Source organism: Hordeum vulgare, chromosome 2H (assembly GCF_904849725.1).
Source record: "Hordeum vulgare subsp. vulgare chromosome 2H, MorexV3_pseudomolecules_assembly, whole genome shotgun sequence".
Classification (NCBI taxonomy): domain Eukaryota; kingdom Viridiplantae; phylum Streptophyta; class Magnoliopsida; order Poales; family Poaceae; genus Hordeum; species Hordeum vulgare.
In genome coordinates this window covers 663485144-663500831 of record NC_058519.1, presented here as the reverse complement: position 1 = coordinate 663500831, position 15688 = coordinate 663485144, and the positions used below count along the sequence as shown (strand labels likewise).

The window sequence follows — 15688 nt, the reverse complement described above, 5'->3', positions numbered from 1 at the left end:
CCAGATCCCCTTCCTCAAGCACGAGCGCACCGTCGCCGCCACCGCCGCAGGCCTGGCGTTGGACGCACCCAACACCTCTCGCGCCGCCCGACAACCCAGCACCGAATCGATGGAGTCTGACGGCGAGGAGGAGGCGGCGGCGACGCCGACGTCGGGGACGGCCGCGGCGGCGCAGGCGGCGGGGAAGCTGAAGGGCCGCCCGAAACTGACGGTGGAGGGCGACATGCGGGAGATGGCCAAGACGGCCGCCTGGAGCGTCAACTCCTGCAAGCCCGGCAACGGCGTCGCCTCCCTCCGCGACGACAGCCTCGACACCTACTGGCAGTAAGCGCCCCCGACCCATCCTCTCCCCCTCAAAATCTCTCCCTTGTCTCGTGAAACCACAGGCTGAGCCGCGTACCTGGAATCCGACATCCCAAAGGAGCAGGCCAGGTACAAGATCATATTCGTCCATGGCTTCTTCTGCTGCAGGCACGACGTGCTCAACGTCTCCCAGGTACACGGATGATTTGGATTTCAGAATCAATCCGTCATACGCAGACCAACCAGAGTGATGAATAGCATGAGTTGGGCTCTGTTTCGAGGGGCTGCTACAAGAGCTTGGCATCTACCTGCTGTCCTTTGACCGGCCGGGGTACTGTGAAAGCGACACGCACCCGGCAAGGACGGAGGAGAGCATCTCCGTCGACATCGCCGAGCTCACCGACAACCTGCAGCTGGGGGCCAGGTTCCACCTCATGGGCTTCTCCATGGGCGGTGAGATCATGTGGAGCTGCCTCAAGCACATCCCGCACAGGCAATAAGTGGGTGGAATCTCATCTTCTTCCCCCATCTCAACCTGTTGACAGTCTTTCTTACCCATATTGCATCGCGTGCCATGGATGAAATCGACAAGCGCAGGCTCTCCGGCGTGGCCATTCTCGCGCCGGTGGGAAACTACTGGTGGTCCGGCCTGCCGGCGGACGTGTACGAGGAGGCGTGGTACGCGCAGTTCCCGCAGGACCGGATCGCCGTCATAATCACGACAAGACAGAGACACAGACAAGGAAATATGTGGGTTTGAAGTGTTTAAGCCTGAAGTTTCTAAAATGAGTTTTTTTGTTTTCAGTTTCACTGACAAGACAGAGAAGCGCTATAATCCAAACATGTCTCCCGTCATTAGAAAGGATAAATGGAGGAAAGGATCACATGTTCTTGTGATTTCATGGCTTTCTTTTTGCTGTAGATTTTTCATACTTGTTTAAGAGCTTAACTCTGAATCCATCTGCCATCTCATTACAGTGGGTAATGTTAATCAGAAAGCACGCAGAGGTTGTTGTTGGTGACAAGCATGTCTTTCAAGTATTCAGAAAGCATTGTAAGGTAGTTGTTGTTGTGGTGATGTGGATGCCGGAATTTCCGCGGACGTGAAGTAAATGTTACATTGTTTTTGGATGTGTTTGTTTGAGTTTCTCTTCATGTGCTACAGCCTTGAATCTTAAACTTACAATTCGTTTAACAAATAATGCTAGCAATAGAAAATCTGTTGTGTCCTTTCATTAAGTACATGTATATGAAATCATGGCCTTTATATTCCCTCCGTTTTCGAGCATTCAACCGCAGTCCTTGATTAAGTGGAAAAACGTTTCAGATTTGCAAGAAAGCCCCTCGCGCCCGGATCGGATCCGCCCCACCGCCGCCAGGGCCGCCCCGCGCCAGCCACCCCCGCGCCTCCCCTGTCCTCCTCCGCCCCCCGTGCCCCTCCTCTCCACCGACTGGCTCCTCCTAGCACCCGCCCACAGCCCCGCCGGCCACCACGTCGCCACCAGCCACCTCCTCCACCTCCGGGCGGACGCGTCGAGGTGAGTCTCTCCCGGCCATGGGGTCGGCGAGGAAGGCCTCGGTAACGCCGAGGATGGGGTCCTTGGGCGCCGGCTCGACGTGGCCGAGGAGCAAGGCCATGGCCCGCGCCGGGAGCATGGGCGGGGCCCCACGCCGCCGGATCGCGGAGGCCGCGCGGCGGTACAGCGCCATGGCGGATCCGGCTTGAGGGGTAGGCGGTGGGCTTCTTGGCCGGCCGGTCAGTCGCCGGAGCAACAAGCGGTACAGCGCCATGGCGGATCCGACTTTATTTATATTGTTTACTGACAGTATCAAACTTGAAGAAACCTAGACGGCATTCATGGCCATCAAACTTCTCTTCTGATTTGCCAAATCATGTGCAAATTTTATAGGGCCACATGACTCAGAAAATAAGAGTTCGGAGTTTCAAACAGAAGCTAGCATCGAGCTCATTGATTCATGTTTGCAATTCAGAGTTATTGCACTTCTTTAATCGTAATCGGCTGCATAGTAGAAATACAGTACTGTACTCTTTAAGGTTTAGTGCATTTCTTCTTTGAACTTCTGATTACAAGACAACAGGGTTCTCTAAAAAACAGATTTCAGAGCTTATGTATGACAAATCCTATAGACAGAGGACATCATCAACGTGTTTGGTTGGGACAACAAGCATGCCGGCCTCAATGTCCTCATTTCCAAGATTCTCCCATCAACCCTGTTTCATTTCTAACACAACTACCAAATTAACATAACACACGACTGACTCACTTGGTCTGCAGGAATTCATACGAGGTGACAGATTCTGAAGTTGCAGATTTACAAAGGGAGGCATTACATCTCACCAGCAGCAGGCAGCAGCACATGTCATTCCGGGCGGAGGAGCATCAACTTGCAGAGCATCAAAAGGAGCAGGATCAGGACCTTCGATGCAGCAGGAGGAGCATGACCGGGGTGCCGGAGGAGCTTGTCGTCCGAAGAAAAAAATAAGTTTGACTTTAGTCAACCCTAATATGCAGAGTAAATAAAATTATAAAAACGAAGGGAGTACCATATGACATTCAAATAATGGAAAACCAACTTGTACATGTGATTGGAATGGATGGCTGCATTTGTTGGGTAAATGTGGCAAAGATAGAAAGACGTGCATACCTTTACAACAGGCATCTAGTTCTTTGTCGTAGATGCTGCCCAGTTATTGCAGCACGCATCTTGGGAGCTTCCTTAAATCAGGACAACATGTAACTCTAAGCCATTTTAGAGACCCGTATGCTTGCAGACCCGTATGCATCGGGAGGGAGGATACGGGGTCAACGGTGGATGGATCTGCGTGGAGGCCACGACCATCCCGGAGATGCGGGGAGGCAGGGCGGCGCTCCGGATTTGGGCGGAGCTCCAGAGGAGGCAGGGCTGCGGGCGACGGCTTAGGTAGCTCGCCGGGGCGGGATCCGACGTGGATCGGGGCCGGCGACCGGCGAAAGGAGCGGGGTGGCGGCGCGGTGAGCAGATCAGGGGCTCGGGAGGAGTCGGTGGCTGCCTGCTGCCTTGGCCCGCCCCGATGCAGGGGCTTTTTTGGAAAAAGAAAAGTTTTTCCACTTAATGAAGGACCGCGGGTTGATTATCAAAAAACAGGGGGGCATTTTTGCAAAACTGCCACGACGGACGATCAGAAATTGTATTTGCTTTATTAATAGGGAGAGATTGGACTTGAGATCAGTGCATGCACTATAATTTTTGTATGTTATTCTAGGGTAAAAATATGATAAATTACGTGCTTGATTTCTGAGAGTAGACGGATATTCTAAACATGTTTTGTTTTTGATTTTTCCGCATAATTAGGTTATTTTATTATTAGGGAAGATTTTAAAACTTTAAAAGAAACTCCTTCCGTTCAAAAATAGATGTCTTACATTTAACATTATAATTGACATTTATTAAAATTAATGCGGCATAATGACAAAACAAGTAGGTTTTGCACTTTTTTCTAGCCCGGTGCAACGCATGGGCATTTGTACTAGTCTATACCTAATAATAAAGAGGCTATTGCTTTCGTCGGAAAACCCATCACGACATTTTTATAAAAAAACCCGTGTAATTTTTGTTATTCAACCCACGGTTTAAAACCGTTTTGTTCATGAACGACCCAAGCGCACCTAATAATAATTAAAAACGAACATCGTTCTCCACATGATCTCGCCTCGCTTGACCAATTTCGGACAAGGACTCTGCAGGAGCCTCGAAGCATCACGACCCGATCCATGACTATATAAATTAACACCAGTCAATATATCAAGCCTCGAAACTCCTCGCTACCGAAATCACCTGTCGCTCCCCAGGCAACTGCGTGTTTAACCACGCTCATCTTCCTCCCCATCGGCTATAGGTCAGGCAGTCCTGAAATCTTAAAAAAAAGATCATTGGTGCGACTCCACGCCACCGAGCTCGCCCGCGGAGAATCGATATCTCCTCCGCTCCCTCGCCTGTGAGTCTCATCGAAATCGAGCTCCTGGAGAGGCAGGAGCTTGCCTCGCTACCTTGGCTGCGCTGCTTGCCGGTCGCCGGCCGCCGCACTTGCGCAGTTACCTCGAGTGCCTCCAAGCGACACAGATCTAAGGTATGAAGGGACTTTGCGTGGAAAGAGAGAGATGAAGACTTAGAGAGACGATGCATGGACAAAATCGCTGGAAAGAGAATAACGACAGACAACCAACCGTCGATAGCCTATCCATCTTAGCATCAAACCAAAACAAATATGGGTCCCACGAAGGGGCGTGCGGTGTGTAGCACAATTGACTGCGTGATATGCTCTAGATTTCCTATTATATTCTTTCTGATGCGTATACAATATATGGTTCATTTTGAGCTGAGATTTTTGCATGCACAAGTGGATTTTGTGCCTCCTAATGATTACGCATGTCTCATGGATTTGTGGCTACTGGCCTACTGCTTGTTTGTCACATGATTAGTCATGTGGAGATGGATTTCTGGGTACAAGTGATTAAGCTTGTGATTTTATGATCCTTATCTCCATTCTTTTCTTGATCTCGCTTTTGCACCATCATTTTTTCTCATCTTCTCTTTTAATATGTTTTTTCTATCATGCCTACTATTTTTTGTAGGTGTTGGGCAGAAAGGTTATGCATGGGCGGATCCATCAAGATACTATTATACCTTGACCCAAGATCATCACGTGTGAGAGGTGGGTGTTTCGGCCACACAAAGACAAAAATGAGCTTTAGTTACACAGTTTAATGTTCAAATTTGAAGTTGTTTATTCAAAATCCATACTAAAATGCGAAGAGTCTTGCCGATAAAATAATTGTATTTTGCGTTTTAAAAAGAAAATATTGTTCTTTCCGTTGCAACGCACGGGCATTTGTGCTAGTATTATTAAAACAAACTGTCGTCCACGCAGTAGTCTTCTTTGCAAATTGGAGCCCATGCTGCGGCAAGTCTTAAACTCCCAAAGTGCTACCATAGGGTCACAAATTACGTAGTATAGATATAGGTAAAATAGTTGAACAGTTTTGCTGAAACTCAGCTAGCTGAATTTTTAATTTTTATTCTCAGTCGCTTTTCTTTATCATAGATAACCACGGACCAGGTTTTGTTGTGGTTGTGCATTGTGAGGAGTCCCTAATCAGCGCTAGACGTGCCCGATCACAAACTCTTGGTTTTGGGCCGGTCCAGTTACACGAGCACCGGACTCGCTCTGCGAGGTCGCTCACATGAGCTTTGTTTCAGTCGCGGTTTACCAGCTTCAACCGTTGACTTTGGAAAAACAGAAGAAAAAAATCAAAAAAAATTCGGGAGTCCAAAACGGTTCATGAATTTTGGAAAAGATCATTTAAATTTTAGGAAAGTTCATCGAATTTGAAAAAAACGATTTTGAAAAAAGATCATCATTTTCAAAACAATTCGTCGAATTTGAAAAAAAACGATATTGAAAAAAGATCATGATTTTGAAAACAATTCATCGAATATTGAAAAAAGTTCACCGATTTTGGAAAACAAATTCATCAAATTTGAAAAAAAGTTCACCGACTTTGAAAAACAGTTCATCGAATTTGAAAGGGCTCATCAAATTTGGGAAAAGTTCATCAAATTTAGAAAACAAAAATCATCACATTTTAAAAAGTTCACCAGTTTTGGAAAAAAGTTCATCAAATTTAAAAAAATGTTCACTGATTTTGGAAAGAAGTACATCGAATTTGAAAAAAATCATCTATTTAAAAAAAATCAAAAAATTGAAACCAGTTCATCATTTAAAAAATAAATGAATAAAATTTGATGAAATCTTTTCAAATCGTTGAACCAGGTCAAAGAAAAAAGAAAAAGAAAAAAGAAAAAGGAAAAAAAGAGAATGAAAGAATAAAATGGGAAAAGGCTTTCACTAGTCAAAATCTGCTTCGTTGTGGGGTGGTCCAAAGTTTGAGCATATCTTACCTTGTAGGTCCAATGTTTGAATCCCATTGAACGCGTTCGTTTTTGCAAAACAAAACATGGGGACAAAAACCTACATGGGCCGGCCGTTTGCAAAATTTCACTGCAACGGGCGTCGGTGGCGTCAAATAGGATTTGCCTGCGTTGTGTCATACAGCGGGGAGCCCATCTGCATGAGGGCTGGCCTTTGCTTTTTTGTCTATAGAACGGGGCTACGTGGGATTTTTTTTGCCCACACGAAAAAGAGAAACATGATATGATCAAACGAAATCACTAATTAAGAAGTGTTCATTTCAAAAATCACTTTCATCTTTCCAGGTTGCATAAATGGCATGCTGCATATATGTCACTTGTCGTAACCTACGAGTTTTTTTCTTTTTTCGTATATCAGTATTTTCAAAATGTTTTATCTCTTAAACCGTGCATCCAAATCTCGAACTATTTTCATCATTGGGTTTCTTACGTCAAGATCATCAAAACTAGATGACATGTTGATAGGTTTTGACGAACTTTTTTTCACGAAAAAAATGGATTAAAAAACCAAACGAAAACTAGACGGTTTTATCTCTTAAACCGTGCATCCAAATCCTACTTGCACGTTGGTTCGCATCTTTCGGCAAGGGCGTGCAAGTTTCTTTTGTAATCTCTCATGCATGTTTGTACACTACTTGGTGAGAGACATCAGAAACACAACCAACTTTGCTTAGGCTGGAAACTACAACTTTTACGTACTTACACCTAGAGTAGACAACCATCCACTCTAGAAACCTCTATCTCCTTTAGAGTTCTAAGCCATGATATTTAGGAAAACTAATTTTTTTACAAGCCAATACATATTGTTTTAATTCATCTAAGTGGAATAATTAATCTACAAAGACATGCAACTTTTTCCCTTTTCCGTTGAACAAAAACACTAAAGTCTTAGCCAATGATTTGGAAGAAGCATTATCTAAAACAAATAACATCATCTTTTACAACGTATAGTTTGTGTTTAGGGGGCCCTTATATTTATTATATGTGCATTTGATCATATAAATGACAAAATTAGATAGTTAAAATATTCTATCACAATATTTATACATATTACTATTTGTTTAGTTTTGCTACCTCAAAAAATAGTTTTGCTGAATATAATAGAAAATTGTACCAATTAAGACTATTCATGAAAAAAATCAACAACAAATGTAAAAATGTTTAGTATAATGTTAGACAATCTTTTCGGGCGAAGGGCAACGGAAATGACGGCGCCCAAGCAATATTGCAGCTCCACCGGGCGAAGGGCACACACCCTTGTACCGATTGTTCCGAGATATATAGAGAGAGAGAGGGAGGGAGGAGTTGCGGCGGCGGCGGCTAGGGCAGCAGACTGGCTAAATAAACTGTGTCGGGCCCCGACGGATGGGCGGGCCGGTCCAGCCGGCACACACAGGAGCGGCACGCCTGTCCGTCGATTGCGGCGCATAACAGGCCTTTGAATCCGGCCCGTAGTAGATGGGCAAGATCCGATCCTCCCGACTCCAAAGGACGCTCGGCGGCACGCCGTCGGACGGATGAAGCACATGACACGCTGACTGTTGGAATTATGCCCTAGAGGCAATGATAAATAAGTTATTATTGTAATTCATGTATCAAGATAATCGTTTATTATCCATGCTATAATTGTATTGAATGAAGACTTAGATACATGTGTGGATACATGGACAAAACACTATCCCTAGCAAGCCTCTAGTTGGCTAGCCAGTTGATCAAGGATAGTCAGGGTCTTCTGACTATGTACAAGGTGTTGTTGCTTGATAACTGGATCACATCATTGGGAGATCATGTGATGGACTAGACCCAAACTAATAGACGTAGCATGTTGATCGTGTCATTTTGTTGCTACTGTTTTCTGCGTGTCAAGTATTTGTTCCTGTGACCATGGGATCATATAACTCACTGACACCGGAGGAATGCTTTGTGTGTATCAAACGTCGCAACGTAACTGGGTGACTATAAAGATGCTATACAGGTATCTCCGAAGGTGTTCGTTGAGTTAATATGGATCGAGACTGGGATTTGTCACTCCGTGTGACGGAGAGGTATCTCGGGGCCCACTCGGTAATACAACATCACACACAAGCCTTGCAAGCAATGTGACTTAGTGTAAGTTGCGGGATCTTGTATTACGGAACGAGTAAAGAGACTTGCCGGTAAACGAGATTGAAATAGGTATGCGGATACTGAAGATCGAATCTCGGCCAAGTAACATACCGAAGGACAAAGGGAATGACATACGGGATTATATGAATCCTTGGCACTGAGGTTCAAACGATAAGATCTTCGTAGAATATGTAAGGTCCAATATGGCATCCAGGTCCCGCTATTGGATATTGACCGAGGAGTCCCTCGGGTCATGTCTACATAGTTCTCAAACCCGCAGGGTCTGCGCACTTAAGGTTCGACGTTGTTTTATGCGTATTTGAGTTATATGGTTGGTTACCGAATGTTGTTCAGAGTCCTGGATGAGATCACGGACGTCACGAGGGTTTTCGGAATGGTCCGGAGATGAAGATTGATATATAGGATGGCCTCATTTGATTATCGGGAAGTTTTCGGCATTACCGGGAATGTACCAGGAGTGACGAATGGGTTCCAGATGTTCACTGGGGAGGGGGGGGGGCAGTCCACCCCGGGGAAGCCCATAGGCCTTAGGGTGCCCCACCAGCCCTTAGTGGGCTGGTGGGTAAGTCCAAGAAGGCCCCTGCGTAGGATAATAAAAAATCAGAGAGAAAAGAAAAAAAAGGGGGAAGTGGGAAGGAAGGGGAGGACTCCACCTTCCAATCCTAGTTGGACTAGGATTGGAGGAGGATTCCTCCTCCCTCCTTTGGCCGACCCCCTTGGGGCTCCTTGAGCATCAAGGCAAGGCCCCTCCCCTCCCACCTATATATACGGAGGTATTAGGGCTGATTTGAGATAACTTTGCCACGGCAGCCCGACCACATACCTCCACGGTTTTTCCTCTAGATCGCGTTTCTGCGGAGCTCGGGCGGAGCCCTGCTCAGATTAGATCACCACCAACCTCCGGAGCGCCGTCACGCTGCTGGAGAACTCATCTACCTCTCTATCTCTCTTGCTGGATCAAGAAGGCCGAGATCATCGTCAAACTGTACGTGTGATGAACGCGGAGGTGCCGTCCGTTCGGCGCTAGATCGGAGCGGATCGTGGGACGGATCGCGGGACGATTCCTGGGACAGTTCGCGGGGCGGATCGAGGGACGTGAGGACATTCCACTACATCAACCGCGTTTATTAACGCTTCTGCTGTGCGATCTACAAGGGTACGTAGATCTGAAATCCCCCTCGTAGATGGACATCACCATGATAGGTCTTCGTGCGCGTAAGAATTTTTTGTTTCCCAGGCGATGTTCCCCAACAGTGGCATCATGAGCTAGGTTCATGCGTAGATGTAATCTCAAGTAGAACACAAAAGTTTTTGTGGGCGGTGATGTGTGATTTGCTGCCTGTTGCTGGCTACGCCTATAGGGATTTCCTTGGCAAATGTGCAAAGGATTCCCCCGCGGCCTTGGAGCCATGTGTTGGTGTTCCCTTGAAGAGGAAAGGGTGATGTAGCACAGCGGCGGTAAGTATTTCCCTCAGTTTGAGAACCAAGGTATCAATCCAGTAGGAGGATCACGTCAAGTGACAAGTACCTGCACAAACACAAAGAGCTTGCACCCAACGCTATGAAGGGGTTGTCAATCCCTTATAGATTGTTTGCAAAGTGAGAACTGAAAGCAAAATGTAAACAAAGCAAAGTAAAAGTAAAAGCTGAGATGATAATTGTGAGTAGACCCGGGGGCCGTAGTGTTGACTATTGGCTTCTCTCAGGAAAGCAAGTAGACGGTGGGTGAACGAATTACTGTCGAGCAATTGATAGAACCGCGCAAAGTCATGACGTTATATATGGCAATGATCATACATATAGGCATCATGTCCAAAACAAGTAGACCGATACTTTCTGCATCTACTACCATTACTTTGTTGGGGAACGTCGCATGGGAAACAAAAATTTTCCTACGCGCACGAAGACCTATCATGGTGATGTCCATCTACGAGAGGGGATTTCCGATCTACGTACCCTTGTAGATCGCACAGCAGAAGCGTTAGTGAACGCGGTTGATGTAGTGGAACGTCCTCACGTCCCTCGATCCGCCCCGCGAACCGTCCCGCGATCCGTCCCACGATCTAGTGCCGAACGGACGGCACCTCCGCGTTCAGCACACGTACAACTCGACGATGATCTCGGCCTACTTGATCCAGCAAGAGAGACGGAGAGGTAGATGAGTTCTCCGGCAGCGTGACGGCGCTCCGAAGGTTGGTGGTGATCTGATCTCGGCAGGGCTCCGCCCGAGCTCCGCCCGAGCTCCGCAGAAACGCGGTCTAGAGGAAAAACCGTGGAGGTATGTGGTCGGGCTGCCGTGGCAAAGTTGTCTCAAATCAGACCTAATACCTTTGTATATATAGGTGGGAGGGGAGGGGCCTTGCCTTGAGGCTCAAGGAGCCCCAAGGGGGTCGGCCGAGCCTAGGGGGGAAGTCCTCCCCTTCCAAACCGAATCCAACTAGGTTTGGAAGGTGGAGTCCTTCTCTCCTTTCCCACCTCCCTCCTTTTTTTTCTCTTTCTCTTTGATTTCTTATCCTTTGGCGCATAGGGCCTTCTTAGGCTGTCCCACCAGCCCACCAAGGGCTGGTGCGCCACCCCCAAGGCCTATGGGCTTCCCCGGGGTGGGTTGCCCCCCCCCCCCGATGAACACCCGGAACCCATTCGTCATTCCCGGTACATTCCCGGTAACTCCGAAAACCTTCCGGTAATCAAATGAGGTCATCCTATATATCAATCTTCGTTTCCGGACCATTCCGGAAACCCTCGTGACGTCCGTGATCTCATCCGGGACTCCGAACAACATTCGGTAACCAACCATATAACTCAAATACGCATAAAACAACGTCGAACCTGAAGTGTGCAGACCCTGCGGGTTCGAGAACTATGCAGACATGACCCGAGTGACTCCTCGGTCAATATCCAATAGCGGGACCTGGATGCCCATATTGGATCCCACATATTCTACGAAGATCTTATCGTTTGAACCTCAGTGCCAAGGATTCATATAATCACGTATGTCATTCCCTTTGTCCTTCGGTATGTTACTTGCCCGAGATTCGATCGTCAGTATCCGCATACCTATTTCAATCTCGTTTACCGGCAAGTCTCTTTACTCGTTCCGTAATACAAGATCCCGCAACTTACACTAAGTCACATTGCTTGCAAGGCTTGTGTGTGATGTTGTATTACCGAGTGGGCCCCGAGATACCTCTCCGTCAGACGGAGTGACAAATCCCAGTCTCGATCCATACTAACTCAACGAACACCTTCGGATATACCTGTAGAGCATCTTTATAGTCACCCAGTTACGTTGCGACGTTTGATACACACAAAGCATTCCTCCGGTGTCAGTGAGTTATATGATCTCATGGTCATAGGAACAAATACTTGACACGCAGAAAACAGTAGCAACAAAATGACACGATCAACATGCTACGTCTATTAGTTTGGGTCTAGTCCATCACGTGATTCTCCTAATGACGTGATCCCGTTATCAAGTGACAACACTTGTCTATGGTCAGGAAACCTTGACCATCTTTGATCAACGAGCTAGTCAACTAGAGGCTTACTAGGGACAGTGTTTTGTCTATGTATCCACACATGCACTGTGTTTCCAATCAATACAATTATAGCATGGATAATAAACGATTATCATGAACTAATAAATATAATAATAACTAATTTATTATTGCCTCTAGGGCATATTTCCAACAGTCTCCCACTTGCACTAGAGTCAATAATCTAGTGCACATCACCATGTGATTTCAACGAATCCAACACCCATATAGTTATGGGTGTGATCACGTCTTGCTCGTGAGAGAGGTTTTAGTCAACGGTTCTGGAACTTTCAGATCCGTGCATTCTTTACAAGTCTTTATGTCATCTTATAGATTCTGCTACTACGTGCTATTCGGAAATGCTCCAAATATCTACTCTACTATACGAATCCGTTTCACTACTCATAGTTATTCGGATTTGTGTCAAAGCTTGCATCGACGTAACCCTTTACGACGAACTCTTTAACCACCTCCATAATCAAGAAAAAATCCTTAGTCTATTTAGTTACTAAGGATAACTTTGACCGCTGATCAGTGATTCAATCCTGGATCACTCTGTGTACCTCTTAACAGACTTGCTGCAACGCACACATCAAGTGCGGTACTCAGCATGGCATACTTTAGAGTCTACGGCTAAGGCATAGAAGATGACCTTCGTCTATCCTCTTTATTTTTCCGTGGTCAGGTTTTGAGTCTTACTCAAATTCACACCTTACAACGCAACCAAGAACTCCTTCTTTGCTGATCTATTTTGAACTCCTTCAAAAACTTGTCAAGGCATGCATCTTGTTGAAACTTCCATTAAGCGCTTTTGATCTATCTCCATAGATCTTTGATGCTCAACGTTCAAGTAGCGCAATCCAGGTATTCCTTTGAAAACTCCTCTCAAACAACCTTGTATGCTTTACAGAAATTCTACATTACTTCTGATCCACAATATGTCAACCACATATACTTATCAGAAATTCTATAGTGCTCCCACTCACTTCTTTGGAAATACAAGTTTCTCATAAAGCTTGTACAAACCCAAAATCTTTGATCATCTCATCAAAGTGTATATTCCAACTCCGAGATGCTTGCACCAGTCCATTGAAGGATCAGTGGAGCTTGCATACTTGCTAGTATCTTTAGGATCGACAAAACCTCCTGGTTGTATCACCATTGCTTTCTCCATAACTCGTAGGTTCACTGTTGCTCAACAACATGACCTCCAAGACAGGGTTACCGTACCACTCTGCAGTAGTACGTGACCTTATCAACCTACAAGATTTGTAGTAACTTGATCCGGTGCTCGATGATCACCATCATCAGCTTTCATTTCAATTGGTGTAGGCGCCACAAGAACAACTTCCTGCGCCCTGCTACACACTGGTTGAAGTGATGGTTCAGTAACCTCATCATGTTCCACCACCCTCCCACTCAATTCTTTCGAGAGATACCTTTCCTCGAGAAATGATCCGTTTCTAGAAACAAACACTTTGCTTTCGGATCTGAGATAGGAGATGTACCCAACTGTTTTGGATATCCTATGAAGATGCATTTATCAGCTTTGGGTTCGAGCTTATCAGACTGAAACTTTTTCACATAAGTGTCGAAGCCCCAAACTTTCAAGAAACGACAGTTTAGATTTCTCTAAACCTCAGTCTATACTGTGTCATCTCAACGGAAATACGCGGTGCCCTATTTAAAGTGAATGCGGTTGTCTCTAATGCATAACCCATAAACGATAGTGGTAATTCGATAAGAGACATCATAGCATGCACCATACCAAATAGTGCGTGGCTATGACGTTCAGACACATCATCACACTATGATGTTCCAGGTGGCATGAACTGTGAAACAATTTCCACATTGTTTTAACTGCGTACCAAAACTCGTAACTCAGATATTCATTTCTATGATCATATCGTAGACAGTTTATCCTCTTGTTACGACGAACTTCACTCCTGAAACAGAATTGAACTTTTCAATATTTCAGACTTGTGATTCATTAAGTAAATACTCTTGTATCTACTCAAATCGTCATTGAAGTAAGAACATAATGATATCCACTGCGTGCCTCAGCACCCATTGGACTGCATACATCAAAATGTATCACTTCCAACAAGTTACTATCTTATTTCATCTCAATGAAAACAAGACCTTGCTCATGTGGTATGATTTGCATGTCACTAGTGATTCAAAATCAAGTGAGTATAAAGATCCATCAGCATGGAGCCTCTTCATGCAATTTATACCAACATGACTCAAGCGGCAGTGCCACAAGTAAGTGGTACTATCATCATTACCTCGTATCTTTTGGCACCAATATCATGAACATGTGTAACACTACAATCGAGATTCAATAAACCATTGAAGGTGATTATTCAAGCAAGTAGAGTAACCATTATTCTCTTTAAATGAATAATCGTATTGCAATAAACACGATCCAATCATGTTCATGCTTAACGCAAGCACCAAATAACAATTATTTAGGTTTAACACCAATCCCGATGGTAGAGGGAGCGTGCGACGTTTGATCATATCAACCTTGGTAACACTTCCAACACGTATCGTCACCTCGCCTTTAGCTAGTCTCCGTTTATGCCGTAGCTTCCATTTCGTGTTACTAATCACTTAGCAACCGAACCGGTATCCAATACCCTCGTGCTACTAGGAGTACTAGTAAAGTACGCATCAACATCATGTATATCAAATATACTTCTTTCGACTTTTGCCAGCCTTCTTGTCTACCAAGTGTCTAGAGTTGCTCCGCCTCAGTGACCGTTCCCCTCATAACAGAAGCACTTAGTCCCGGGCTTGGGTTTAATCTGGGGTCTCTTCACTAGTGCAGCAACTGCTTTGCCGTTTCACGAAGTATCCCTTCTAGCCCTTGCCTTTCTCGAAACTTAGTGGTTTTACTAACCATCAACTATTGATGCTCCTTCTTGATTTCTACTTTCGCAGTGTCAAACATTGCGAATCGCTCAAGGATCATTGTATCTATCCTTGATATGTTATAGTTCATCACGAAGCTCTCGCAGCTTGATGGCAGTGATTTTGGAGAACCATCACTATCTTATGTGGAAGATCAACTCCCACTTGATTCAAGCGATTGTCGTACTCAGATAATCTGAGCACACGCTCAACGATTGAGCTTTTCTCCTTTACTTCATGGACAAAGAATCTTGTCGGAGGTCTCATACCTCTTAACAAGGGCACAAGCATGAAATCACAATTTCACCTCTTTAGAACATCTCTTATGTTCCGTGACGTTTCAAAACGTCTTCGGCGCCTTGCTTCTAAGCCATTAAGTATTTTGTATTGAACTATCGTGTAGTCATCAGAAACGTGTATGTCGGATGTTCACAACATCTACAGACAACGCTCGAGGTGCAGCACACCGAGTGGTGCATTAAGGACATAAGCCTTCTGCGCAGCAACGAGGACAATCCTCGGTTTTACAGACTCAGTCTGCAAAGTTTGCTACTATCAACTTTCAACTAAATTTTCTCTAGGAACATATAAACACAGTAGAGCTATAGCGCAAGCTACATCGTAATTCGCAAAGACCATTAGACTATGTTCATGACAATCAGTTCAATTAATCATATTACTTAAGAACTCCCACTCAAAAAGTACATCTCTCTAGTCATTTGAGTGGTACATGATCCAAATCCACTATCTCAAGTCCGATCATCACGTGAGTCGAGAATAGTTTCAGTGGTAAGCATCTCTATGCTAATCATATC

General features: G+C 45.3%; 1 protein-coding gene across 1 annotated transcript; it reads left to right on the top strand.

Moving 5' to 3' along the window:
- Positions 1 to 223: 223 nt before the first annotated feature.
- On the top strand, positions 224 to 1768 carry LOC123428977. Its single transcript, XM_045113049.1, has 7 exons — positions 224 to 305; positions 393 to 496; positions 585 to 796; positions 901 to 1053; positions 1109 to 1196; positions 1282 to 1362; positions 1631 to 1768. The coding sequence occupies exons 1-7, from the start codon at positions 224 to 226 to the stop codon at positions 1766 to 1768; spliced, it is 858 nt and encodes a 285-aa protein (XP_044968984.1).
- The last annotated feature ends 13920 nt before the right edge of the window (positions 1769 to 15688 follow it).

Bases quoted from the DNA above. Each gene is read 5' to 3' on its own strand.
- LOC123428977 (XM_045113049.1), top strand. From the start codon at position 224: ATGCGGGAGATGGCCAAGACGGCCGCCTGGAGCGTCAACTCCTGCAAG. The intron at 497-584 runs GTACACGGATGA...CTCTGTTTCGAG, and splicing joins ACGTGCTCAACGTCTCCCAG to GGGCTGCTACAAGAGCTTGG. The intron at 797-900 runs GCAATAAGTGGG...CGACAAGCGCAG, and splicing joins CTCAAGCACATCCCGCACAG to GCTCTCCGGCGTGGCCATTC.